The 26,130-nt window shown below is 40.0% G+C and overlaps 1 protein-coding gene and 23 non-coding genes across 24 annotated transcripts in view; all 24 read right to left on the bottom strand.

Moving 5' to 3' along the window:
• The window catches only part of LOC149069923 (lysosome membrane protein 2-like), a 51,981-nt gene extending 45,610 nt beyond the window's left edge, over positions 1 to 6,371 (bottom strand). The window contains exon 1 of the mRNA XM_089249772.1: positions 6,034 to 6,371. Within this exon, the coding sequence (XP_089105898.1) occupies positions 6,034 to 6,162 (129 nt within the window). The 5' untranslated portion in view covers positions 6,163 to 6,371. The remainder of the gene's footprint in view (positions 1 to 6,033) is intronic.
• Positions 6,372 to 20,296: 13,925 nt separating this feature from the next.
• TRNAE-UUC (transfer RNA glutamic acid (anticodon UUC)) lies at positions 20,297 to 20,368 on the bottom strand. Its single transcript has one exon. It is a non-coding gene; the product is annotated as a tRNA-Glu (tRNA).
• A 317-nt stretch (positions 20,369 to 20,685) lies between these two features.
• TRNAE-UUC (transfer RNA glutamic acid (anticodon UUC)) lies at positions 20,686 to 20,757 on the bottom strand. The gene has a single exon. It is a non-coding gene; the product is annotated as a tRNA-Glu (tRNA).
• Positions 20,758 to 20,882: 125 nt separating this feature from the next.
• On the bottom strand, positions 20,883 to 20,953 carry TRNAE-CUC (transfer RNA glutamic acid (anticodon CUC)). The gene has a single exon. It is a non-coding gene; the product is annotated as a tRNA-Glu (tRNA).
• A 321-nt stretch (positions 20,954 to 21,274) lies between these two features.
• Positions 21,275 to 21,346, bottom strand: TRNAE-CUC (transfer RNA glutamic acid (anticodon CUC)). Its single transcript has one exon. It is a non-coding gene; the product is annotated as a tRNA-Glu (tRNA).
• Positions 21,347 to 21,468: 122 nt separating this feature from the next.
• Positions 21,469 to 21,541, bottom strand: TRNAE-CUC (transfer RNA glutamic acid (anticodon CUC)). Its single transcript has one exon. It is a non-coding gene; the product is annotated as a tRNA-Glu (tRNA).
• Positions 21,542 to 21,663: 122 nt separating this feature from the next.
• On the bottom strand, positions 21,664 to 21,735 carry TRNAE-UUC (transfer RNA glutamic acid (anticodon UUC)). The gene has a single exon. It is a non-coding gene; the product is annotated as a tRNA-Glu (tRNA).
• Positions 21,736 to 21,860: 125 nt separating this feature from the next.
• Positions 21,861 to 21,932, bottom strand: TRNAE-UUC (transfer RNA glutamic acid (anticodon UUC)). The gene has a single exon. It is a non-coding gene; the product is annotated as a tRNA-Glu (tRNA).
• Positions 21,933 to 22,057: 125 nt separating this feature from the next.
• TRNAE-CUC (transfer RNA glutamic acid (anticodon CUC)) lies at positions 22,058 to 22,129 on the bottom strand. The gene has a single exon. It is a non-coding gene; the product is annotated as a tRNA-Glu (tRNA).
• A 122-nt stretch (positions 22,130 to 22,251) lies between these two features.
• On the bottom strand, positions 22,252 to 22,323 carry TRNAE-UUC (transfer RNA glutamic acid (anticodon UUC)). The gene has a single exon. It is a non-coding gene; the product is annotated as a tRNA-Glu (tRNA).
• A 125-nt stretch (positions 22,324 to 22,448) lies between these two features.
• TRNAE-UUC (transfer RNA glutamic acid (anticodon UUC)) lies at positions 22,449 to 22,520 on the bottom strand. The gene has a single exon. It is a non-coding gene; the product is annotated as a tRNA-Glu (tRNA).
• Positions 22,521 to 22,645: 125 nt separating this feature from the next.
• On the bottom strand, positions 22,646 to 22,717 carry TRNAE-UUC (transfer RNA glutamic acid (anticodon UUC)). Its single transcript has one exon. It is a non-coding gene; the product is annotated as a tRNA-Glu (tRNA).
• A 122-nt stretch (positions 22,718 to 22,839) lies between these two features.
• TRNAE-CUC (transfer RNA glutamic acid (anticodon CUC)) lies at positions 22,840 to 22,911 on the bottom strand. Its single transcript has one exon. It is a non-coding gene; the product is annotated as a tRNA-Glu (tRNA).
• A 122-nt stretch (positions 22,912 to 23,033) lies between these two features.
• Positions 23,034 to 23,105, bottom strand: TRNAE-UUC (transfer RNA glutamic acid (anticodon UUC)). The gene has a single exon. It is a non-coding gene; the product is annotated as a tRNA-Glu (tRNA).
• A 125-nt stretch (positions 23,106 to 23,230) lies between these two features.
• TRNAE-CUC (transfer RNA glutamic acid (anticodon CUC)) lies at positions 23,231 to 23,302 on the bottom strand. Its single transcript has one exon. It is a non-coding gene; the product is annotated as a tRNA-Glu (tRNA).
• A 314-nt stretch (positions 23,303 to 23,616) lies between these two features.
• Positions 23,617 to 23,688, bottom strand: TRNAE-UUC (transfer RNA glutamic acid (anticodon UUC)). The gene has a single exon. It is a non-coding gene; the product is annotated as a tRNA-Glu (tRNA).
• A 505-nt stretch (positions 23,689 to 24,193) lies between these two features.
• Positions 24,194 to 24,265, bottom strand: TRNAE-UUC (transfer RNA glutamic acid (anticodon UUC)). The gene has a single exon. It is a non-coding gene; the product is annotated as a tRNA-Glu (tRNA).
• Positions 24,266 to 24,390: 125 nt separating this feature from the next.
• On the bottom strand, positions 24,391 to 24,462 carry TRNAE-UUC (transfer RNA glutamic acid (anticodon UUC)). Its single transcript has one exon. It is a non-coding gene; the product is annotated as a tRNA-Glu (tRNA).
• A 120-nt stretch (positions 24,463 to 24,582) lies between these two features.
• On the bottom strand, positions 24,583 to 24,654 carry TRNAE-UUC (transfer RNA glutamic acid (anticodon UUC)). Its single transcript has one exon. It is a non-coding gene; the product is annotated as a tRNA-Glu (tRNA).
• Positions 24,655 to 24,779: 125 nt separating this feature from the next.
• TRNAE-CUC (transfer RNA glutamic acid (anticodon CUC)) lies at positions 24,780 to 24,851 on the bottom strand. Its single transcript has one exon. It is a non-coding gene; the product is annotated as a tRNA-Glu (tRNA).
• Positions 24,852 to 25,165: 314 nt separating this feature from the next.
• On the bottom strand, positions 25,166 to 25,237 carry TRNAE-CUC (transfer RNA glutamic acid (anticodon CUC)). The gene has a single exon. It is a non-coding gene; the product is annotated as a tRNA-Glu (tRNA).
• A 319-nt stretch (positions 25,238 to 25,556) lies between these two features.
• Positions 25,557 to 25,628, bottom strand: TRNAE-UUC (transfer RNA glutamic acid (anticodon UUC)). Its single transcript has one exon. It is a non-coding gene; the product is annotated as a tRNA-Glu (tRNA).
• Positions 25,629 to 25,750: 122 nt separating this feature from the next.
• On the bottom strand, positions 25,751 to 25,822 carry TRNAE-UUC (transfer RNA glutamic acid (anticodon UUC)). The gene has a single exon. It is a non-coding gene; the product is annotated as a tRNA-Glu (tRNA).
• A 115-nt stretch (positions 25,823 to 25,937) lies between these two features.
• On the bottom strand, positions 25,938 to 26,009 carry TRNAE-UUC (transfer RNA glutamic acid (anticodon UUC)). Its single transcript has one exon. It is a non-coding gene; the product is annotated as a tRNA-Glu (tRNA).
• Between the last annotated feature and the right edge of the window lie 121 nt (positions 26,010 to 26,130).

Here is a 26,130-nt window from a genome sequence, read left to right as displayed (position 1 = left end):
GCCTACTGTGCTCCGCCATAGAATTTTATTACTAAGGCTCCGCGAGTCAAAAAAGGTTGAGAACCGCTGGCATAGAATCCGAATTATTCGATGGAAAGCCTGAGATTCCACGTCCTCCGCAACGGAATTCCTGAATTCTCCGGAGGAAAGCTGTAAAGTTTCCTCGAGGTTAACGAAACAATAACCGTATTGAGCTAAAATTTCTTCTTCCATTTGGAGAAATGCAACCGAATATTACGCATTTGTAAAGCTGGATATTTCTTGTCGGGGAGGTGAAATACTTCCTCAACGGCATTCCCGAATCCTCCAAAAAAAAAAAAAAAAGCTGTGAAATTTTTCTCTAGTTTAATGAAACAATAACTGCGTATTGAGCTGAGGTAGCTTCTTCCTTGAGAAATGCAACACGGTATTATTCCCAATGGAAAGCTGGAAATTCCCCGTCGGGAAGGTGAAAAGTTTCCCCTAACGGAATTCCCGAATATTTTACAGCGTAGTTCAGTGATTTTTGAGGAAAGGGTTGATCAATGATCACCATCGTGTGGTTTCTCCATCCGGGAGAGACACGCTGGCCCTTATCGGATTATGTTCACGTTTGTTTAACTGTGTTCAAAGGCTTACTTTTGTGGGGCTTATCTTGCCCCTTCAGTGGGGTCGGGACTAAAGTACAAAAATATACCAGTGATTATGGAAATATTCGCTTTTTTCTCGTTCCTGACGTTTCTTTGATAACCTTAGGGTCATAGTGTAACCCTTTCCTCTTCAAAATTGCCTTCAGCTCCGAACTGAAGAATGGTAAAAAAAGGCTAAAGTAATTTTTTCGCGTTATTTGCCTCGACGTTCGTGACTGTTACTTTATTTGTTTGTTTTCAAAGTTTCAGTTATCGCGTGACTTTCCCTTGACATTGAAAGGAAAACGTGACTTTCACTGGAGAAATGATTCAAAAAAACCCGTCTTACACTTGCTTAGAAAAGAAAATATTTGGTCTAATTTCTGGTGCGCTTTAACACATTGAGAGAAATAGAATTTTCGGGGGAAAGAAGGGTTGTTTTGTTCGTGTTTCTTGTTCGGCCATTAATTTGCATACTAAGCGGTTACTGTGTCAATGGACTGAAGAAAAGTGTTCAGCTCCTCATTGGGGAAAGCGGAAATTTTTTTTTGGGGAAAAGTTTTACCTCTACGACGGGGAATCTCTGGCTTGCCATCGGGTAATATTTGGTTGCACTTTTCATGAAAGAAGCAATAACAGCTGAATAAGCAGAAATTGTATCAATGAACTGGAGAAAATTTTACAGCTTTCCTTCGGGAAATTCGGGAATTTCGTTGGGGAAACACTTTTCACCTTCCCGGTGGGAAATCTTCGGCTTTCCATTGGACAATACTCGTTCACACCTTTCACGGAAGAAGCTACATCCACGGAATAAACTGTTATTGTTTCATTAGGCCGGGGGGAAATTTACACTTTTTCGGGAATTCCTTTCGCGGGAAACGTTTTACCTCCCCGACGGAGAATCTCGGCTTTCAAATACTTGGTTACACTTTCCACGGGAGAAGCAATGATAGTTGAATCAGTAGTTATTGTTTCAATGAACTGGAAGAAACTGTTCATCTCCCAATCGAGGAAACTGGTCACTACTCCGTATGGGAATCTACAGCTACCCACCGGGTAATATCCAGTTCTCATACCGAAAATAAATCGGAAAGTTACAGATCCAGCAGCACGAGACTGGAACCTGCTGCCAGGATTTTGATCAACATTACGTTTAATTACTGTGAAATAATAAAAAAAAACCTACCGATGATAAACATCTATTTTATGTGAAACGCATAAGAAACTTGTGATAATCATCACGAACTATAAATATTTATACTGTAATTTATGAATATTCACGCGTACAACTTCAACAATAAATAATTTCGTCTATAAAAGCTTTCCGATCACAGGTACTGTTTGACGCTGAGAATACGCTTTTCATCAATCATATTAGAGAAATTGCTATACATACATTTGCAAATCATTAATTGCTACGTTACGGCCAGTTTCAAGTTCAGAAAAAAAAAAAAAAAAGGAGGAAAAAGGGAAGCTTGTCTCACGTTTTTTTGGTTTTCTTTTTCACTATGAGTAACTATATTCCCTTCGAGTCACATCTACTGATAATAATGCAAAATGCAACTAATCTTTATAACTTGTAATAGCTGAGGAAAACCTGAATATCGAGAGAGTAAAGTGGAAAGGGGAGACGGCAAAAATGGTCTTTTTGCCGTCTTTAATTGCTGCAATATATATTTCGCAGTCGCATTTATTTTTTACGGATTTTTCTTTCCTTATTGTATTGATAACCTTTTTCTTTTTTCATTTACTGCCCTTCATTCGTTTCCTCGATGCCCTCGGCAATTATGGAACTCCGAGACGAGCATCACAGTTAAAACACATTATTTACCGAGAAGTAGAAATTTCGTATGGGCCCCCCCCCCCCGCCCCCACCTCTTATGTGACGTCGATTCGAACATTCGAAATATTAGCTAATGCTATTACGCGCTAATGCTAATAACTCTACTCGTTAAGAAAATTACGCGTATAATTACTTGTGAGCATTAAAAAGTGTTTTTTTTTTTTTGTGGCGATATTTTCATATCTGAATATTATTATACTGTCTATAAAATTCTGTCTGTGTGTTTATACAAATCTAGAATTTTTTAGACCGATCTTCACAAAATTTTACATACATACCATACAAGACCCCGACTTGAAAATAGGCTATCGCAAAAGTTTGTCAGATCTGGGAAAAGATCCGAAATAGGCAAAAAATTATTGCTGGGCAGCAATGGTTCTTTGACCCCAACAATGACTTTGGGATGTTTGATTTGGTTACCGTGGTTTCTTAACAATGCTTTTCAGACACAATCCCTTAACAGTGGTTTATCACCTCTTTAATGCTGCCAGTATATTGTGAAAACCCGCTCAGCACTGGGTATTACAGCTAATTTATATTCGTACTTGGATATTTTCATATTCGGGTTGGGAATACTCAACGGGTAATCGAGCTCCCCCCCCCCCCACATCGAGGAAATTAATTGAAAGTGGTATTTCATACAGATTCGATATTTTTTGTTTCCCCGTGGGGTAATCCTTCTTAAAGTATCCTCACATCTTTTGCCTCCGCTTATTTTTTCACAAGTTTCATCATTGAATAGACCGATGTTATTGACTTTTTATTGCGGTTTGAAAGTGAACTTGATTAATTGACTCACAATTATAGCGCTAAAAATAATTTTTCATAAAATGTAAGACTTTGAAACTATTTTGTTTCCCCGTTGGAGAATCCTTGACCGTCCTCGTATCTTTTGCTTTTTTTTTCACGAGTTCTTTCATCAAATACACTGATGTTGTTGATTTTTCATCATGCTATGAATGTTATTTTGATTATGTAATTGCTATGAAATTACTTGCTCGTGGCCAAATGCAACGATGGTGCCTATGACGGAATAGGACGCCATGGCTAAATGCAACGATGGTGCCTATGACGGAATAGGACGCCATGGCTAAATGCAACGATGGTGCCTATGACCAGGGCCGTCTTAAGAGCATCATGGGGCCCCCGGGCCAAATGATTTTTCTGAGGACCTACCAGGTAAATTTCTGAAAATCTCAACCAGATTCCATTTTTGTAGGGCCCCCGTTTTCTCTTGAGGCCTCCGGGTCGTGCCCGGGTGAGCCCATGCCTTAGGATGTTATGCCAATTTCCGGTTTATCCCGAATATAATGAAGAATGAAATACTTACTTCTATTTAGCAAACAAACTGGTAATCTCTCTCTCTCTCTCTCTCTCTCTCTCTCTCTCTCTCTCACACACACACACACACAGACGGGTACACGGAGAAATTAATTGACCAGATGACTGGCTAAATGTAATCTTGATTAATTTACTCATAATTGCTGCGTTAAAAAATAACAATTTTACATAAAATTAAATTTTTTAACGTTTGGTCATCCTACCTGATTGAGTCATCTGTTAATCACGATTCATTTTGATTCTTATATGGATCATGAAGACCTAGATTTTAGCAATTAGATTGCGCAAGAAATAAAATTAAAATCTATCCAAAATCGAAGATACCTTTGAGACCCCGATTGATTTAAATAACCTCAAAATATTTCTCAAAATTAGAAAAACTAGAAGATTGCAGGATAAGAGAGACTTTGATTGAATGATCAATATGCATGGCATTTTGAAGCGGAGGGTTCTTCTCGACGAGGTGGTATGGGTGGGACGAAGTTTCCCTGACGGAACTCCTACTCTTTCAACAGAGGTCAGAGTACTCGCCAGCCTTCCCACTAACGCTGCATATTTCTTACCATCTCAATCATGGCTTGTGTTTTATTCAACAATTTCAAGGGCGGGATAGGTATTTTTATCCCGCGTTTCCCATTGATATGTATCGCTTTTTAACCATAGGCCATGATGATCTGACACCAACAACTCTTTTTTTTGAAGCCTGGAATCCCCTATTCCATGCACGTTCAAATGAAAGTGATTCGCGAAGAAAGATTAATTTTGCACTACCCACATCTTCAGTTTCATGCAATACAACATTATAAAACTGAGGTGATCTTTTGAAGGGCGTGATTAGGTTATGGTCTCTATCCGTAGTTACGAGTTCGAAGACAAATGACCTTTGCGGTATAAGATAAGTGAGGGGAAAAATCAGTTGAAGATGTTTTGAATGCCCGGTGGTATATCATATTGAAAGAATCCTTAAAGCAGGTTTTTCCACATAACGTAAATATCCGCAGCTTTGCGCGCTTCATTTGTCAGAGTGAATTTACCATGTTGAAGCACTGGACGCTTAAAAAAATTCATATTCCACGATCATGCCAGGGCCTGTTTCTTGCATGGGCGAGCGGGGCACGTGCCCATTGCCCACAAATTTTCAAAATGCCCGAATTGGCTGCTTTTTTATACTTCAGGTACAGCTCACATGCCCCCCCCCGCATACTCCGCGGCCTCAAAGAAGACTACATACAAAAAAAAATCATATTTGCCCAGAGCCCGAGCTTATGAGAAACCTGGCCCTGACCATGCTCTGATTTCCAACAAATTTTTAAACGGCTGTGCTGATGGGCAATTTCTGATTAACGAGTTCATTTTAGTTTATAGATATATATTTCCACGGTATTATTCTAACCAGTGCTTGACATTCGAACCTTTGAATAGTTTCAAATATGCGTCTAGTAAATTGAGAGAAATTGAATTCAATCTTGAAGAAAAGATAAATTTTTTTTTGGTTTTTTCATCATACTACGGTCATTTTAAGCAGTCTGATTGGTCACAATTAGCCCAAAATCACAGTTTCAACTGTGACTTCTTCTTCCCTACCAAAAGACGACCCAGTCCAAAATACTTAGGAATTTTAGTTTAATGGTGACTAAAAATGCTGTACGTAGGGCAGCCATAACCAGCTAGGGCCCAGACCCACGCCGGCTCAACAGTCCGTGTGCCAATCACTTTATTGCTAGGCGGCTGAAGACTGTTTGAAAATATTTCAATTTCATAAATACCCTAATATTTAATAACATAAGAAATATCTTTAGAAAAATTAAGTCATAAAATTTTGTAAATTTCTTTTATGATTTACGTGATAATTTCTTGCGAAACACTTCATCATAAAATGAATTTTCGGAGATTCCTATTTACTTTAAAAGAATTAAATAATAAAATTTATTAAATTATTTTAATGAATTTACGTGGTGATTTCTTAAGAAATTTCACCGTATATAGGACTAATTTCTCGAAATTCCTACGTCTTGTTTTCACGGCGTTGTTCTGAAGCGCAATGTTAAGCAAACTTACAGGATTTGCCAGCATTTGGAAGAGAAGGGAAGATTCTTTTTCCTCACAAAGAGTTCAGGAAGAGAAATTTCCCATCTCAAATGAATTCACGTTTCATTAAAGAACTTTCATAAGAAAAATTTTCAAATGTAAAAAAATTATGTAATTTTGTTTTTCAATTGAAAAATTTGGAATCAAACTCACCTTCTCGAGGAAGAATCGGATGATCACATCATGGAAGCCGGTCAATATGGAGCCTAAAGTCAACACAAATATCCCGATAAGTCCAAGAAGCAAAAGTCCAATCCGTCCTTTCGTGGCTGTGATTTTCATTGTATCAAATTTAATGAAAAATAAATCAATGAGAGAATATAAATTACAGAAGACAGTCCTTCTCGAATCCACACACGAATAATACCTGTCCAATTCCCAAACCAGAGAAATCGAAGGGAAACACTCACAATATACACATTAACACCACAAAAGCTTAAGAAAACTCTTCTGAAGTGACAACAAACCCAAGATCCATTTATTTAATGAATGTTCAGGGTTCGGTCCCCGGTTCTTTATTTTACCCGCGAAGACATCCAAAGCGCCATCTACCGAGTTTGACGTTCACAGGTTTTTCTCTGTCTTCTTTCCTCGTGTGACGTACGCCTCGCGGACGAGCTTGCGTACGTACGTCATACACAGGTTTTTCTTTACTTCTTTCTCCTTAATTTCCAATTACTTGGTTACTTTTTAGCGTAGAAAAAGAAAGCCGGTCTGTTTGAAACTCTTCTTCTCGTTGCAGATGACAAGAATACGCACGGGGAACGTGCTGTGGCGGTGAATGGTGGCCAGTCTTCGGACGTCGTCGTAATCGTGCGTGAGTTAAATCGATGGTCACACAGTATCAAAAAAAACAAAAACGCACCAAGTTCTTGTTATGATGTTGCCGCACCTGACGCAAAAAGGAGACTTGAAACGGAAATGATAATAAAACTATTAATGAAAAAAAACAATAACACAGATCACGTACCGTTGATATACATATTTTTTTCCCCCTCGAATGCGTAATGTGTGTATTTTGATACTTACTTTCGTTATAAATTCTGTCACCTGTTAAATGATTCGATTCTTGGGGGTTTCCGCCTAATTGATTGCTTTTGCTCCCTGACATTTTTGTTCTGCGAAATATATCCGCGACGTGTATGCAAATATATATAATTTGATTTATTGCACTGCGATCGAGAGACAGTGAATGGTGGATAATGTCAGGTGGTGCTGCAATGCGTGGAAAAATTTCACCGTGGACGTAATATTAGGTAGTATTCGTGCGTTATTTCCCGAGACTTTTTTTGAGACGTGTGATGTCATGGGCATTAGATGCATGTGTTAAAAGCTTGTTGTGTCATGCACACGATACCTAAATATGATGATTGATGTTTAGAAGCATGTTTTTTTTTTTGCAGTCGAGTGTGGGCTACTCGATCACTGGGGGAAAAATGACACGACACTGCTATGGTTGAGTATAAGCAGTAACTGTTCTTTATTTTCCAGCGAGTAAAACTAATTACAGAAGTCTGTACGTAGAAAGTTATGACCGACCATTGATGTCTTTATGACAGGGGGTGCGCAACCTTTTCAGTCCGTGGGCAAGATTTGCGGTGTTTCTGCCACCCGCGGGCAAGAAACTTGTATATAAAGAGTGACTATATGTGATGCTTATTTTACAAGATATTCCCGTAATTTTGGTCACCCCCAACTTATTTTTTATAAAAAAAAAATACCCTGTTTTTTCCCCTTATTTTCAACAAGTCTTAGTTGAATTTTTAAAATCAAGAATATTAAGATTATTTTCATGAGTTGTAAATAATGTTATCATAATTATGACCAATTATCGGAATTAGTTACAGTTGTATAAGTACATTTATATTTGTCAAACATCTCTCTCTCAGGGCCGTGATTTCAACTTTTTCCGGGGGGGGGGCAAAGAACATGTATTCGATGTATTTATAATTATATATATATATACCATTTTTAGTGTATTTTCAAAAGCCGGGGGGAAGGGAGCAACACGGCCCCCCTGACCCCCGAAATGACGGGCCTGTCAAACATATACTTTTTGGTGCGTTAGATTTTGACTTGCTGTAGGACTACTCATCGTTTTCCGCAATTGGTGAATTTTCAGCACTTTTAGCGATAGTTGACAACTTTATTTTGCTTGCGACAATTTTTTCGGGTGTAAATGGCAACTTTACGTGTGTACGAAAATTTTTTAATCTAAAATTGGCAACGTTATTTGTCTTTGACAAATTTTTCGGCTGTAAATGGGAACTTCACTTCCCTTTGACTGGAAATGACAACTTTGCATGCTTTTTGATAATTTTTTGTTTCGTATTTTCTAAGATGGGAATATGGTCAGCTTAGATATTTATCGTGTTGTGTTTTTCGATACTTTTTCTTCCGGGAAAAACTCTCGCAGGCCAGATGCGGCCCACCCAGGGGATTCCATCCGACCCACGGGTTGGAGGTTGTGCACCCTTGCTTCATGATCTCACTCAGTGTATTCTCGTTAGCACAGGACATTTTACACTGCTCAAACATTTTCAAGAACAGTTTGTTACTTGCAATCAAACCAAATATTTTCATGAATGGACTTACCCCTTTCGACTATTACTCGGTCCAGACATTTTGGTCCAGACTTCTGTTCGTGACTTTTTTCAGTTCAAACATTGTCGGGAACAAACTTATTTCAGTAACTTTTACTTTTAGTCCAGTTTTTTATGACTTCTCTCTCCCTCTCATTTTTACTCAGTCCAAATCTCTCTTCAGAAACACCACAGATTTTTCTTTGTGATAGTTGACAGACAGCCCGAATTCTGCATTTTCAGGAATAGACTTCTGTTTGTGACCTTTATTCAGCCGCAGTATTTTCAGGAACGGACTTCTCTCTCTGCGGCCTTTACTCGATCCAAGTATTTTTAAAAATAAATTCCTCTCTGGGACTTTCGAACTGATCGAACCTTTCAAGCCCAAGCATTGTCAGGAGCCAACTTCTCTGTATTGGTTTTATTCAGTTCGAATACTTTCAGGAACAGATTTCTTTCTTTGGCCCTTTTACCCGGTCCAAATACAGTAAAACCTCCCAACAACTGCCACGAACGGGACCAAGAAAATGTGGCCGCTATTGGAAAGCAGCCGTTATTGGGAATTGCCGTTTTATTTCTGCAATCCATGTAACATGTAAAATGATAATCCATTCTGTAATTGATTACGATTTTTATAAAATTTATTATACTGGAAAGTATAGAGTGTATATATTGCCACTGTAATATTATAATAATTGATTAATCGACGGGGCCATAACTAGAAAGGATCAGGCGTGTCTGGTGCTTCAAGCACCGGACCAGGAGGAAGGGGCGCAAATTTCACCCCTTAAAGCTTCTCGATTTATATCAATATGATTATCGTATTTTTTTTTCTCAAACGTGTCAATTGTGTTAGAATTCACGACCGTTGATGGTAAGCTATTCCATTTATTCACGAGCCTATTAGAGAAAAACTCCCTGGACACTACAACCTGGAATTCTCCCTTACTAAACGATACTGGTGTCCCCTTATCGAAGCAGTGACTGACGATGTATTAATATTTCATAGTCCATTTTATCCATCCCGTTGAAAAATTTTAAACACTTTAATCATATCCCCCCTACCGTCACCTGCGTTCTTCCAATGTAAACATTTTCAAAAGATCAAGTGTCTCTTCGTATCTTAAGCCCCGTGTTCCATCAAGAGCACGCGTGACGCTTCTCTGCACCCCTCGACCATTCAATGTCCCCCTGTAAGTTCGGTCCCCAAAATCTGACGCCATGATCCAATCCAGGACGAACTAAGTCATGAAAAAATGGAAGGATCACTTAGGAGAACGTGAAGCAGCGCCATCTTAATGCACGGGCCCACCCGGGCGCGGCCAGAGGGGTCTCAGAAAAACAAAAAAATGGTTGAGTTTTTCTTCCTGAGAAAAATCACTTGGCCCGGAGGGGGTCCATGACGGCCCTGACGTGAAGAGACCTGTCTGAGAATGAAACCGAACATCTTATTCGATTTTTTTGACCACCACTGAACAATGTTCAGAACGCCGAAGCCGCTCGTCAATAAGAATACCCAGACTTGTGATCCTAATTGCATCCGGAACAATAACACCATTCAACTAGAAAGTCAAACGTTAGTTAATCGAACTAAAATGAGCGAGCATGCACTTGTCAACGCTAAAAGACATGCTCCATTATTTGCCCACGCTTTAACAAAAAGTTTCCCAAACTTTTGATCGCCCCCTTCATCAGAATTCTTTTTCTCTCACATCGTCCCACAACTCAAGTGAACCCATAGGATCCTGTGTTAAATACATAATTCTATATCGCCTCCCTGGACCATTCCATCGCCCAAAAGGGGGGCGATATTGCCCATTTTGGGAAACACTGGTCTGGAGAAACTCCCCCTATCGCTTTGATCCCCAACTATCCTTGTTACCTTCACGTCATCTGCGAATTTGCCAACAAACAACCCCTTCGGTACCCTGATCGAGTTTATTGATAAAAGGTAAAAAAACAAGTATGGGGGGGGGGGGTCCATGCCGTGGGTTCAGAACCTGTCTGGAAGTCATCACGTCTACCCCCACAATATTTCATTCAAGAGCTTTATTTCTTCACAATGTAATTTTTTTTTTCTCAGACCTCTCTGTGGCCCTCTCAGCCACCTGTAACACCCTTCCCTTTCATTTTCACCCTTCTTTGCCCCCATAACATCCCAAGAAGGAGTCCGTATGGCCTCAGGTTGAGAACCACTATGGCACATCGAGATCAGCCAAGGCCGCCGCGAGACATTTTTAATCTCGATCCCAACTTAACCGTGAACGTAAAAGTTTGGGAACATCAGCTGTCCAGAGATAACTCAAACACATAAAGATGTGAGTAAAACGTACGTATGACTTTTAAATATCAATCAGGTGATGCACATGTGAGCAAAACATGTCAAAACATCGTCAAAAAAAAAATCAAAGATCAACTCCACACAGGGAAAAGACTGTAAAGAGTTCCATATTATTTTTGTTTAACTGTCGTAAATCATATAGAACATTCCATATTTTTAGCTAAAAAATCTTCCTTTTAAAAAAAAAACGGCATCATCATCATCATGATTTGAGGAAAGTTCTCGAGGGGAAAAAAAATTGTTAATTTTCTCTGAAAAATATAAAATTTGCATATCTCCATTTCACCTTCTCCTCATTTCAATACATTAGAGGCTCTTACAGTCCATTAAAAATACGAGTGAACCGGGAAACGAGAAGATCGTGGTCGTGTTATAGTCCTTGGGAAGCTAAAAATCCTTTAGAAAAAATAAAATTAGGTGTTCTTTTTCAACAGGCTAATTAGGAAACTTTCTGTTTCGGAAAAAAAAAAACACCAGCTTCTTAATTCTTGACGATTGGTGGGCGCTTCTTTCCTCTATAGTTCCTTCTTCCTCGATTAATTAGTCAAAATTATCGGTATTTCGGCTCTTGAATGCAATAACAGAGAAGCCGTCTTCAAGCATTCGTTCACCGTGAAGGGGGAAAGTAACTAAAGACACGTCTTCCCCTTCCTTTTCCTCCTTGTGGAAGACGAGTGTGGATGCCATTCGCCCCCCACAAACATGACGGTTTGCATGTCTATTTCACCCCTTCTCCTCATCTCAATGTACATAAGAACATAACGTGCTCAACTCATGTGCCGCTGGAAAAATGCAGGAGTCATCTGATGTGGCGCGCGGCCGGGAACCGAATTTAGTGACAATGAAATTTAGCGGCACATTTCCAGACCACTTAAGTAACACACGGTGCAGTCCCGCATCGCTCGAGTGGCTCGTGACATATCCCCACATCCCTTGAGTGACACCACGCCACAGACGATCCAAATCTCTTAAGAGGCCACCGCGGCACATTTACGGATCATTTCAGTAACCAGAGACATATTTGCAGATCATTTAAGTGAGTCGAGGCACATCTACAGGTCACTTAAGTATCCCGCGAAACTGTTCTAGATCACTTAATAAAGTAGCCCTCAACCAAGGTATCCTACTAAGCTGGAAACGTCACCCTGGAAGAAAATATCTATTTTTTCCCTTCATTTTTTATGAAAGCCTCATTTCTTGTGATTCCAAAATAGGCCTTGTTTTGTTTGTGTGACTCTTAGAACCGAAGTTACGTCCACTTTAGTATTGCGTTTTTACATACAAGTAATCTGTGAATGTAATCTTTAAACGCGTTTTTACGAAGGATGTTATTTTTGACATTTTATATGAGTTTGAAACATTACTTCTATCTAAAATCCATCGATTGCATCATCACAAAATTTTAACATGGTATTTTCCCCATTATTGAGGTTGAATATTCCATTGTTAAGGTTTTGTACCGGTTCTGTATGTTTGTCTAATTACAGTGTTATTTTTATACACCATGTGCTAAACAAGGATTGCTAATGAACAAAAACTTACCGATTAAACTACCGAAACGCCTGTAAGGTATATGTGTGGTCTACCGCACTATACGGATCAGAGACCTGGACCATAAACAAGAGAGACGCGAAACGATTGGAAGCACTGGAGATGTGGTGCTGGACATTGGAAAGGCCTAATTCACAAGTATTAACACAGGTTGGGGAGAAAATCACCCAATCCTGGAAAGGATTAAGTAAAGCCACCTATACTGGTTGGTACGTGTTCTCCGGCACGACGAATTGCTGCGAGACGTGATGGAAGGCAGGATTGGAGGGGGGAAGAGCCAGGAAAAGGCCCAGAGCATAGACTAAAGATATAATACTATTATAACTCTGTGGCCCAGAGTCACCTGGATTCCAACGCTAATGAATGACGCAGAATGTACCATCTATAACCAACTAAAGAGCAAAGCCCAAGATAGAGATGAGTGGCGGCTGCTCAGCATGGGAGGGGGGGGGGGTGAACCAGTACTGATGTACCATTGATGATGATGTTAAATTAAATTTCAATAAATTCAAACGTATATCAAAAAAATTAGGGGTAGCTTATGAGCATAACATACGGTTTGTTACTTGTTATACGGTGCTACTTTTTTGTCCCGGCAGAGACAAGATGATTTTTCTTTCCGAGTTCACCTCAGCGTAATTTCCAGAAAATAAAATGTTTCCTTGATAACATACAATTCTTTAAATTTTGGTACCAAACCTGTGCATCATCACTAGCTAAATCTACTGTGCAAAACAATTAACTCTTCATTCAATCATAGAATTTTTTGAAATCTTGTGTCGAATATTACATGGGTTTTGTTTAAAATTTTACATAAAAATGACTTTTATTCATAAAAATGACATGGCTTTTTTCACCATTTTGAGGCACTTTCTATCAAAAAAATTTTATTAATGTTTACTCCAATACCATTTCATAGAAAAGTGCTAAGAAAGGTGCTATAAAAGAAAGTGGTATAGAAGAGTGCTACCTTAAAATATGAGTGAACCGGGAAACGAGAAGATCGTGGTCGTGTTACAGTCCACTAGAAGATAACACTCCTTAAAAACTATAAAATTAGATATTCTTTTCAATAGGTTAATTAGGAAACTTTCTCGAGTTACCAATTTAGAAAACACTGGCTTCTTAATTCTTGGACGCTTATCTTCTATAGTTTCTTCTTCTTCAATTAATTAGTAAATAGCAGATATTTCGGGCTTTTACACGCAATGGAGAAGCTATTAAACGTGGGGTGGGGGGGAATGGAAGTAACTTGAGGCGTTTTATTTTCTTCTCCTCCTTGAAGTAGACGAGTCTCTGCCCTTGAACATGGCTGCTTGCATATCTGCTTAACTTTCAACCTCATCTTAATATGCATTACAGCTAGGGTGGCCAACCCTCGGCACGCGCGCCACAAGTGCCACGCCATAGCATCAGGAGAAGCACGTTCCCAAAAAAATCGAAGAAATTATACTCCATTTTCCAATTTTAAAAAATTCTCCCCAACTTTACAACAATCCTTTTTTTTTTACTGATGGCCTTGAAGGCTGCCAAACACCTATGTCCCGGTAGGCACTCTTAAAATAATGATTATGTGATGACTTGCTATTCGGTGCACTTCTGTTCGGTTTCTCATCTTTGGGAATATTGCTTTTGCGGGACATCCCATCTTTACGAGATTAAGGATCGCCAGCATAAGTGGGAGGGATGTATTGCGTAATACAAGTACATTGTATATCTAAGAATTCTTAGGGGAAGGGGTGAAGCCCTCTTACAGAGTTTATGGGGGGGGGGGGTAAGCACCCTGAGTTCTCAGATTCCGGTGTCTATGCATAACATGGTGAAGGTAAGATGAACTTCTATCTGTATACGTACATACAAAATCTGCATTACGATAATTGAATTTATGGCACGAAAATAAAAACGATTTAGAACTTCACAGAGGGTCAAACCGAACATTTTTACGACAATAAGACGACAGCCGAAATCTCCAGTGCTCTAGAACTGTGCCGTGAGCCACTTAAGTGATCTGAATTGTGCCACACGTCACAAAACTGGCCTTCTTCTTCTTCTTCTTACCAGGCAGGGACCTGGCGCTGTCCCGCTAGGAACACACAAAACTGGCCTGTAAATAGCTGGCGGGTCGGTCACTTGAACGATCTGTAGATGTGCCACGTGTCACTTAAGTCATGCAGAAATGTGCCGTGGACCGTTAGAGGGATCTGAACTGTGCCACACGTCACTTCAATGATCTTTGAATAAGTCACTTGATATGTAGATGCAACCGTGTCGCGGGTCACTCAAACGTGATGGCTCTTATTAAAATACGAATGAACCGGGAAATGTGCGAGACGATTGTGGTTGCATTACAGTCCTTGGAAGATAGCAATCCTTAAAAACTAAAGTTAGTTATTCTTCAACAGATTAATTAGGGAAATTCCATCAGAGATAGAGAGTCCAATTTGGAAAAAAAAACACCTGCTTCTTAATTCTTGACGATTGGTGGACACACTTCTTCCTGTTCCTTCTTCCTCAATTAATTGGTCAGAATAATCGATATTTCTGCTCGTACGTGCAATAAAGAAGCCAAATTTACTCATTTGTTAATCCTGAGGGGAAAGTAACTCCAAAGGCGCGTCTTCCTTTCTTCTCCACCTTGAAGAAGACGAGTCTGGATGCCATTCGCCCCTAACATTGGCGCGGTTCAAGGTCTTCATATATCAAAGTTCAACGCTGTTATTTTTATTCCTTTCGAGAGTGAGAACCAGTCATTATCGTATTCATTTAAGTATTTAAATTACAACTCACTCGCACTACTTTTTACCTTCGAGGAAGAAACCGAGTCCAAGTTTGAAAAAAAATAAAAACGAAATAAACCCCTGCGCGCACGTGGAAATCGAGACTAACCGCAGACTGGCTGAACGTGATTGATGAGAGAGTTGATGATCGATTTCAGGTTGATAAAATTCACGTGGTTCACGTGGGTTCCTTTTCGGGTTCCGTAACATTGAACCTGTTCGATGGTTCGCGAGGTTCACTGAATCACTTGTGATATCGATTCCGAGACCCACTCTGTTATTTTTTGCTCTCTGATGGGTCGTTAACTCGATAAATAGAGCATCTCGTATTCGTACGTGGAACCCTTGGACGGATCGAACTGACTAACCGATCGTGAATGATTCCACAAATACATTTAACCCTTTCCGTTTCATGGTAGAAATCACAAAACCCGGGCCACCCCCCCCCCCCACATTTAAAATATCTTTTATTTAATGTGAAGTAGGTTATCTTCCGATTTTTCAGCACCTAGAAAGTAAAGGATATAGGGCAGTCCCGGTGGCTCCCTTGCCCTATTCATGGTTCATCTCCCAGAATAGTTTGGGGTGGACGTTTTTCCCCATATAAAAGAACCACTTCAAAGTATAACTAGACACACAGATCAATATTTCCTGCTCGCCGCAACGCCCCCTTGGTTACGGCTCTAGGAACCGTGGCACACACTTTGAGAAACTTTACAAAATACCTAGGGTCGTCAAGGCTGAAATAAGAGGCTCTCAAGTTGGCGGGATATCTCCTAATCGATATTCTTAGAGGGTGAAGACTCAGGATTTGAGTATTCCTATTCGACTGTCTGATTACTTCACATGTATTGGAGTTGCGGGTGCGTGTCTGTGATGAAATATAGAGAAGTGGGACAAAATGTAATCACCTCATGGATGTCTAGACGGGGAGATTAACTTTTTGTGTTCCATGGACCTTTGTGTGTGACAATAAGATGAATACCCCGGATACCTTTACAGAATATCATTCAGTATATATTTGACCGTATAAAAATTTAGATTAGATTTCGTTGGGGGCGATGGGACAAAAAGGGTTAGGATACTATGGTTTAGAATTTAGGTCATAGTTTCCCAACCTTTTTTGTCCCATCGCCCCCTTCAGAATTTCTTTTCTCCCCAACGCAATCTAACCCTATGGATCTCTCGAGGATACTACGTTATACCCGTAACTTCTACCACCCCCCTGGAACATTCCATCTGCCCTCAATGAGGCGATAACGCCCACGTTGGAAATCACTGATCTAAACTATAGTAAAAATACAGAAACCCAATGAGAGCAATAAAAGACCAATAATTATGAGGAAATGCAAATATACTGCCCATAAAAAATTATGGTTGTCTCATCTAAAGTATGAATAGCTTCTCGATTTATCCCAATATGTTTCCCTTATTTCTTTTCAAACGTGCCAATCGTGTGGGCCCTTTAGAATTCGCGATCCCCCTGAGGTAAGGTGTGCCCATCGCAAACTCGCGAGTACAAAATTAACCACTCTATCAGTTTGCCCTGGGCCTACCAAATTCAAACTCTGGCTCTTCTTCCCCCTGTGAATTGTAGGATAAACGCTATTTGCGTTCCTACTCCGGAACAAATCGCTTGGAGACAGAGATATCGCTTTTCTTAAACTGATTACCACATTCCCAAAAGAAGAGAAAGGAATGTTCCCTCTAATCGCTCCAAGTAACGGCACCTGCAGCCAATGTGCATTATCTTGACAGAATGTACGTGACTCTGATGTCCTTTTTCTTCTTCAGCTGGACATTGTTTGTTTGTTTTGAAAAAAAAAAAAGAGGGGGGACTGAGTATATGCTCCATTCAAATCATTCAAGCATACACTGGTACAAAAACTTAGATTTTTACCTGGATAAGCGTTGTGTATGTGTGTGTGTGTCTGCGTGGGGTCATACCCGGGGTCATATACAAACACCAGACAAGAAAAGCATTTTATTCTTCACGACCCACCAAGATGATTCTACCCGCTATTCCTAAGGGAATTTTTTTTTTTTCATTCTGGTCACAAAAGGAAGTCACTCGGCGATGGATACGCTAGAAACACAAGTGTGACGCCCATTGAGCTATTTACAAGGGAAGAAAATGGTTCCCCGTTTGGAATTTTTACTGATCCTTGTCTACAGTATGAGTCGTTACTGGAATCCGAAATCTTTATGATCTGTATATTGTGTGGCGTTTCCTCTTCCACGTGGGAACAAACAGCACTTTCAAGTCAACACCAGATGCGGAATTACGGGGGGGGGGGGGGGGGGAGAAAAACAGCAAAGAACATAGACATAATATAACAATTAATCTATCTCTATGTTATGACAATGGAGCAATCTTATGTCTTTGGAACACACACACACACACACACAATCTTATGTCTATGTTAATCTTATGCCTACAGAGCAAAGCGAGCTATAGCCCAGGTCAACAAATTTAAGTAATTGGTGTTCAAACTATTAAATTAGAATGAGAGAGAAAGTGGTGGCAAAATGTGAATAGCCCGCAGGTGTTAAAGCTTGGTCCGCTTCTCACCCGCAAGTGGTCCACTTATCGTCAAATTTTTTTAACCATTCATTCCTCAAATTTTCCGCCTGGGCTATATATAGTCCTCTCATCCCCCCTTCTCCTATAAATACGCTGCTATTTCCACTCTTTTAGTCACTCACACGCTTTCATTTGGTGACTCTTTTACTCTTTCAGTTTATCTTCTCGGACTAAGTCACTAATTTGATCGTGCATGTAAATTGTTCTGGCCACTCACATGTTTGCAAACTGTTTTGATCGCTCACACATTTACAAAATTTTTTGATCGCTTACACGTTTGCAAATTTTTTTTCGTCACTCACGTTTGCAAACTGTTTTGGTCAATCACATGCTCGCGGTCACTCACACGTTTGCAAACTGTTCTGGTCATTCCATTTTTAAGCTATAGAAATGGTTTCCCCCCTGGTAATTTTTGGTTGTGCATATTCTTGCGGACTCTCCATGATTCTTTTTTGGTCACTCATATGCTTGCAACCCCTCGAAGCCAATATTTTTTGTCGTCTCATGCTTGCAGACTCTCTAGAAACCACTTTTAGGTAACTCACAAATTATGCCAGCCTTCTCCCATTTTGGTATAATATTCTTGACCACTCATTCCTCAAATTTGTGGTTCCACCGAACTTGCTACCATGGGATATATAGCACGCTCACATCCCCACCTTTAAGCTCTCCTGTAAATACGTCTCTGGTCAACAAGTTGGAAGAAAATCCTATTAATGACCCACTGAGTCCATTACCTATCTAAAACTACCGTTTTATTGCTGTTATTTCATTGCGAGGATCGTCACGAAATGACAGGCTTGCGTCAAAACGCGACGTGTTTAATATCCATCGTCAATAAGGTGTCTTCTTGGGTGTAGAATATTAATGAGAGAATTGGGTCACTGGGCTGAGAGAGCCATCACAAGTGGATGCTTCTCTTTTCGTCTGGTATCGATGTTCAGCCGTGACCTCGATCGGATATCAATGGGTTATCGCTTTTGTAGTATTTACGAATGCTATTCATTGTACTTTCACCATTGAGTCAGTAGTATTTACCCGCGGTGTAAAGGAAAAGATAATGACTGGTCATTTGAACTGCGCAATACGTTGACAATCAGTAAATAGTATGCGATTGAAAAAAAATATCCAGAAAGTATTCAAAGGGAATTAGATCCGCTCAATCGATATTTGAACCTTAAATTTAGGATCTGAATGTAGAATAGAAAAATTAAAAGAGCTAATGAAAATAAGTATGTCGAGTAGGGTGTCGTCGAAATCCCAATACAGTGGAACCTCTCTCAATAGACACTCCCTGAAAACGGACACCTCCCGTTAGTGGCGAATTTTTCTGACCCCAGGTCCCGCGTAATACGGCTTTAATGTATTTTAGTCCCCGCAAAGGACAATGAAATTAGAAAAACTCCACTTTATTTTTCAAAAGAATAATTTATTAATTTTTAATCATAAATAATATTACGTTTTTGTTCGCAGTGATAAATATGGAGCGCTTTTCCTTAAGAGATAACGCCAATCAGAATTTTTCGTAAAGTGTGCAACATGTATACAAAAGAAAAACATCCAGATTAAGTATCTTCGTACATTTGAACATTCCTATGCCAAGAAGAGAATCCGGGCCTTCTGGTGAAAACTAGAAAAAACCTAACCACTAGACCCCGTGAACGACCTGCAAGTCTAATAATAAATACTGAGCTGTTTCTTAAGAGGAATTGCCAATCTCAATTCTTCGTCAAGTGCACAAAATGTCTATATACGAAAAGGTAACACACAAATATAGTAAAAGCCTTACTAAATTAAAACAAACCCGTGCCGGGAATCCTGAGTGAGAGACAAAAATCGTAACAAACTACTCCACACGGAACGACCAAAGCTTCTAGTAATGATTATGGAGCTTTTTCCTAAGAGGGGAATCACCAATAAAAAATTTTCATAACATGTGTATAAACGAAGAACATAGGGATTAAGTATCTTTGTAGATTAAAACATTCCCTTGCCGTGAATCGAACCCGGGCCTCCTGGGTGAAAGCTAGAAATTCTAATTACTAGACCACATAGGACGAGCTGCGCCGAATATAAATAAAAATGGAACGCTTTCTAAAGAATCATAATCAATTAGTTCATCGTAGAGAATGTAAAATCTGCAGAAATGAAAACACTGTATAAAGTACCTTTGAGCATTGAATCATGCCCATGCCGCAAATCGTACCCAGGAAAATTGGGCAAGAGAAAGATATCCTAACCACTAGACCACACGGGACGCGCCGCGTACCTAGTAAATTAACATGGAACACTTTCTAATGAGTCATAACCAACTAATTTTCCGAAGCGAATGTTAAATGCGCGTAGATAAAAACACATGGATCAACTATGCTTGTACATTAAAAGCATTCACATACCGGGATTCGAACCAGGGCCTCCTGAGCGGAAACCAGAAAACCTAATCACTAGGTCACGTGGGACGAGATGAGCGTCTAGTAAATTCACATGGAACACTTTCTCAAGAGTCATAACCAATTTCTAGTAAACGCAAAATGTGCATAAATGAAAAAAGAGGGATCAAGTATCTTTGAACGATAAAACATTCCCATGACGGAAATCGAACCCGGGCCTCCTGGGTGAAAGCCAGAAATCCTAACCACTAGACCACATGGGACGATCTGATAACCTGGTAAATAAGCATGAAACCCTTTCTAAAGAGTCATAACCAATTCCTAGTAGAGAATGTAAAATGAGCATCAATGAAAAAAGAGGGATCAAGTATCTTCGTAGAATAAAACATTCCCATGCCGGGAATCGAAATTGGGCCACCTGGGTGAAAGCCAGATATCCTAACGACTAGACCACATGGGACGATCTGAATACCTAGTAAATAATCATGGAACACTTTCTGAAGAGTGATAACCAATTTCTAGTATGTAAAATGTGCATAAATGGAAAAAGAGGGATCAAGTATCTTTGCACGATAAAATATTCCCATGCCGGGAATCGAACCCGGGCATCCTGGGTGAAAGCCAGAAATCCTAATCACTAGACCACATGGGACGATTCGATAACCTGGTAAATAATCGTGAAACCCTTTCCAAAGAGTCATAACCAATTTCCAGTAAAGAATGTAAAATGAGCATCAATGAAAAACGAGGGATCAAGTATCTTCGTAGAATAAAACATTCCCATGTCGGGAATCGAACCCGGCCTCCTGGGTGAGAGCCAGAAATCCTAATCACTAGACCACATGGGACGATCTAAATACCTAGTAAATAATCATGGAACACTTTCTGAAGAGTGATAACCAATTTCTAGTAAATGTAAAATGTGCATAAATGAAAAAAGAGGGATCAAGTATCTTTGTACGATAAAACAATTCCATGCCGGGATTTTTGAACCGGGGCCTCTTGGGTGAAAGCCAGAAATCCTAACCACTAGACAACATGGGACGATCTGACAGTCTGGTAAATAAGCATGAAACCCTTTCTAAAGAGTCATAACCAATTTCTAGTAGAGAATGTAAAATGAGCATCAACGAAAAAAGAGGGATCAAGTATCTTCGTAGAATAAAACATTCCCATGCCGGGAATCGAACCCGGGTCTCCTGGGTGAGAGCCAGAAATCCTAACCACTAGACCACATGGGACGATCTGAATACATAGTAAATAGTCATGGAACACTTTCTAAAGAGTGATAACCAATTTCTAGTAAATGTAAAGTGTGCATAAATGAAAAAAAGAGGGATCAAGTATTTTTGAACGATAAAACATCCCAATGCCGGGAATCGAACCCGGGCTTCCTGGGTGAGAGGCAGAAATCCTAACCACTAGACCACATGGGACGACCTGAATTCCTAGTAAATAATCATGGAACACTTTCTGAAGAGTGATAACCAATTTCTAGTAAATGTAAAATGTGCATAACTGAAACAAGACGGATCAAGAATCTTTATACGATAAAATATTCCCATGCTGGGAATCGAACCCGGGCCTCCTGGGTGAAAGCCAGAAATTCTAACCACTAGACCACATGGGACGATCTGATAACCTGGTAAATAAGCATGAAACCCTTTCTAAAGTGTCATTACCAATCGCTAGTAGAGAATGTAAAATGAGCATCAATGAAAAAAGAGGGATCAAGTATCTTTGCACGATAAAATATTCCCATGCCGGGAATCGAACCCGGGCATCCTGGGTGAAAGCCGGAAATCCTAATCACTAGACCACATGGGACGATTCGATAACCTGGTAAATAATCGTGAAACCCTTTCCAAAGAGTCATAACCAATTTCCAGTAAAGAATGTAAAATGAGCATCAATGAAAAACGAGGGACCAAGTATCTTCGTGGAATAAAACATTCCCATGCCGGGAATCGAACCCGGGCCTCCTGGGTGAGAGCCAGAAATCCTAACCACTAGACCACATGGGACGATCTGAATACCTAGTAAATAATCATGGAACACTTTCTAAAGAGTGATAACCAATTTCTAGTAAATGTAAAATGTGCATAACTGAAAAAAGACGGATCAAGTATCTTTGTACGATAAAATATTCCCATGCCGGGAATCGAACCCGGGCCTCCTGGGTGAAAGCCAGAAATTCTAACCACTAGACCACATGGGACGATCTGATAACCTGGTAAATAAGCATGAAACCCTTTCTAAAGTGTCATTACCAATCGCTAGTAGAGAATGTAAAATGAGCATCAATGAAAAAAGAGGGATCAAGTATCTTTGTACGATAAAACATTCCCATGCCGGGAATCGAACCCGGGCCTCCTGGGTGAAAGCCAGAAATCCTAACCACTAGACCACAGGGGACGATCTGATAATCTGGTAAATAACCATGAAACCCTTTCTAAAGAGTCATAACCAATTCCTAGTAGAGAGTGTGAAATGAGCATCAATGAAAAACGAGGGATCAAGTACCTTCGTAGAATAAAACATTCCCATGCCGGGAATCGAAACCGGGCGTCCTGGGTGAAAGCCAGAAATCCTTACCACTAGACCACATGGGACGATCTGACAATCTGGTAAATAAGCATGAAACCCTTTCTAAAGAGTCATAACCAATTTCTAGTAAATGTAAAATGAGCATCAATGAAAAAAGAGGGACCAAGTATCTTTGTACGATAAAACATTCCCACGCCAGGAATCGAACCCGGACCTCCTGGGTGAGAGCCAGAAATCCTAACCACTAGACCACATGGGACGATCTGCATACCTAGTAAATAATCATGGAACACTTTCTGAAGAGTGATAACCAATTTCTAGTAAATGTAAAATGTGCATAAATGAAAAAAGAGGGATCAAGTATCTTTGTACGATAAAACATTCCCATGCCGGGAATCGAAGCCGGGCCTCCTGGGTGAAAGCCAGAAATCCTAACCACTAGACCACATGGGACGATCTGACAATCTGGTAAATAAGCATGAAACCCTTTCTAAAGAGTCATAACCAATTTCTAGTAGAGAATGTAAAATGAGCATCAATGAAAAAAGAGGGACCAAGTATCTTTGTACGATAAAACATTCCCACGCCGGGAATCGAACCCGGGCCTCCTGGGTGAGAGCCAGAAGTACTAACCACTAGACCACATGGGACGATCTGCATACCTAGTAAATAATCATGGAACACTTTCTGAAGAGTGATAACCAATTTCTAGTATGTAAAATGTGCATAAATGGAAAAAGAAGGATCAAGTATCTTTGTACGATAAAATATTCCCACGCCGGGAATGGAACCCGGGCCTCCTGGATGAGAGCCAGAATTCCTAACCACAAGACCACATGGGACGACCTGCATACCTAGTAAATAATCATGGAACACTTTCTGAAGAGTGATAACCAATTTCTAGTAAATGTAAAATGTGCATAAATGAAAAAAGAGGTATCAAGTATCTTTGTACGATAAAACATTCCCATGCCGGGAATCGAACCCGGGCCTCCTGGGTGAAAGCCAGAAATCCTAACCATTAGACCACATGGGACGATCTGCATACCTAGTAAATAATCATGGAACACTTTCTGAAGAGTGATAACCAATTTCTAGTATGTAAAATGTGCATAAATGGAAAAAGAGGGATCAAGTATCTTTGTACGATAAAACATTCCCACGCCGGGAATGGAACCGGGCCTCCTGGATGAGAGCCAGAATTCCTAACCACAAGACCACATGGGACGATCTGCATACCTAGTAAATAATCATGGAACACTTTCTGAAGAGTGATAACCAATTTCTAGTATGTAAAATGTGCATAAATGGAAAAAGAAGGATCAAGTATCTTTGTACGATAAAATATTCCCACGCCGGGAATGGAACCCGGGCCTCCTGGATGAGAGCCAGAATTCCTAACCACAAGACCACATGGGACGATCTGCATACCTAGTAAATAATCATGGAACACTTTCTGAAGAGTGATAACCAATTTCTAGTAAATATAAAATGAGCATAAATGAAAAAAGAGGGATCAAGTATCTTTGTACGATAAAACATTCCCATGCCGGGAATCGAACCCGGGCCTCCTGGGTGAAAGCCAGAAATCCTAACCACTAGACCACATGGGACGATCTGACAATCTGGTAAATAAGCATGAAACCCTTTCTAAAGAGTCATAACCAATTTCTAGTAGAGAATGTAAAATGAGCATCAATGAAAAAAGAGGGACCAAGTATCTTTGTACGATAAAACATTCCCACGCCGGGAATCGTACCCGGGCCTCCTGGGTGAAAGCCAGAAATCCTAACCACTAGACCACATGGGACGACCTGAATACCTAGTAAATAATCATGGAACACTTTCTGAAGAGTGATAACCAATTTCTAGTATGTAAAATGTGCATAAATGGAAAAAGAGGGATCAAGTATCTTTGTAGGATAAAATATTCCCACGCCGGGAATGGAACCCGGGCCTCCTGGGTGAAAGCCAGAAATCCTAACCACTAGACCACATGGGACGATCTGACAATCTGGTAAATAAGCATGAAACCCTTTCTAAAGAGTCATAACCAATTTCTAGTAGAGAATGTAAAATGAGCATCAATGAAAAAAGAGGGACCAAGTATCTTTGTACGATAAAACATTCCCACGCCGGGAATCTAACCCGGGCCTCCTGGGTGAGAGCCAGAAGTACTAACCACTAGACCACATGGGACGACCTGCATACCTAGTAAATAATCATGGAACACTTTCTGAAGAGTGATAACCAATTTCTAGTATGTAAAATGTGCATAAATGGAAAAAGAGGGATCAAGTATCTTTGTACGATAAAATATTCCCACGCCGGGAATGGAACCCGGGCCTCCTGGATGAGAGTCAGAAATCCTAACCACAAGACCACATGGGACGATCTGCATACCTAGTAAATAATCATGGAACACTTTCTGAAGAGTGATAACCAATTCCTAGTAAATGTAAAATGTGCATAAATGAAAAAAGAGGGATCAAGTATCTTTGTACTATAAAACATTCCCATGCCGGGAATCGAACCCGGGCCTCCTGGGTGAGAGCCAGAAATCCTAACCACTAGACCACATGGGACGATCCGATAATCTGGTAAATAAGCATGAAACCCTTTCTAAAGAGTCATAACCAATTTCTACTAGAGAATGTGAAATGAGCATCAATGAAAAAATAGGGACCAAGTATCTTTGTACGATAAAACATTCCCATGCTGGGAATGGAACCCGGGCCTCCTGGGTGAAAGCCAGAAATCCTAATCACTAGACAACATGGGACGATCTGCATACATAGTAAATAATCATGGAACACTTTCTGAAGAGTGATAACCAATTTCTAGTAAATGTAAAATGTGCATAAATGAAAAAAGAGGGATCAAGTATCTTTGTACGATAAAACATTCCCATGCCGGGAAACGAACCCGGGGCTCCTGGGTGAAAGCCAGAAATCCTAACCACCAGACCACATGGGACGATCTGCATACATAGTAAATAATCATGGAACACTTTCTGAAGAGTGATAACCAATTTCTAGTAAATGTAAAATGTGCATAAATGAAAAAAGAGGGATCAAGTATCTTTGTACGATAAAACATTCCCATGCCGGGAAACGAACCCGGGCCTCCTGGGTGAAAGCCAGAAATCCTAACCACCAGACCACATGGGACGATGTGCATACCTAGTAAATAATCATAGAACACTTTCTGAAGAGTGATAACCAATTTCTAGTAAATGTACATAAATGAAAAAAGAGGGATCAAGTATCTTTGTACGATAAAACATTCCCACGCCGGGAATCGAACCTGGGCCTCCTGGGTGAAACCCAGAAATCCTAACCACTAGACCACATGGGACGATCTGCATACCTAGTAAATAATCATGGAACACTTTCTGAAGAGTGATAACCAATTTCTAGTAAATGTAAAATGTGCATAAATGAAAAAAGAGGGATCAAGTATCTTTGCACGATAAAAC

Source organism: Pholcus phalangioides, unplaced genomic scaffold, assembly GCF_987345545.1.
Source record: "Pholcus phalangioides strain wild (caught in Gottingen) unplaced genomic scaffold, Ppha-v1.0 ptg000022l_1, whole genome shotgun sequence".
Taxonomy (NCBI): domain Eukaryota; kingdom Metazoa; phylum Arthropoda; class Arachnida; order Araneae; family Pholcidae; genus Pholcus; species Pholcus phalangioides.
This window is presented reverse-complemented; position numbering and strand designations above follow the sequence as displayed.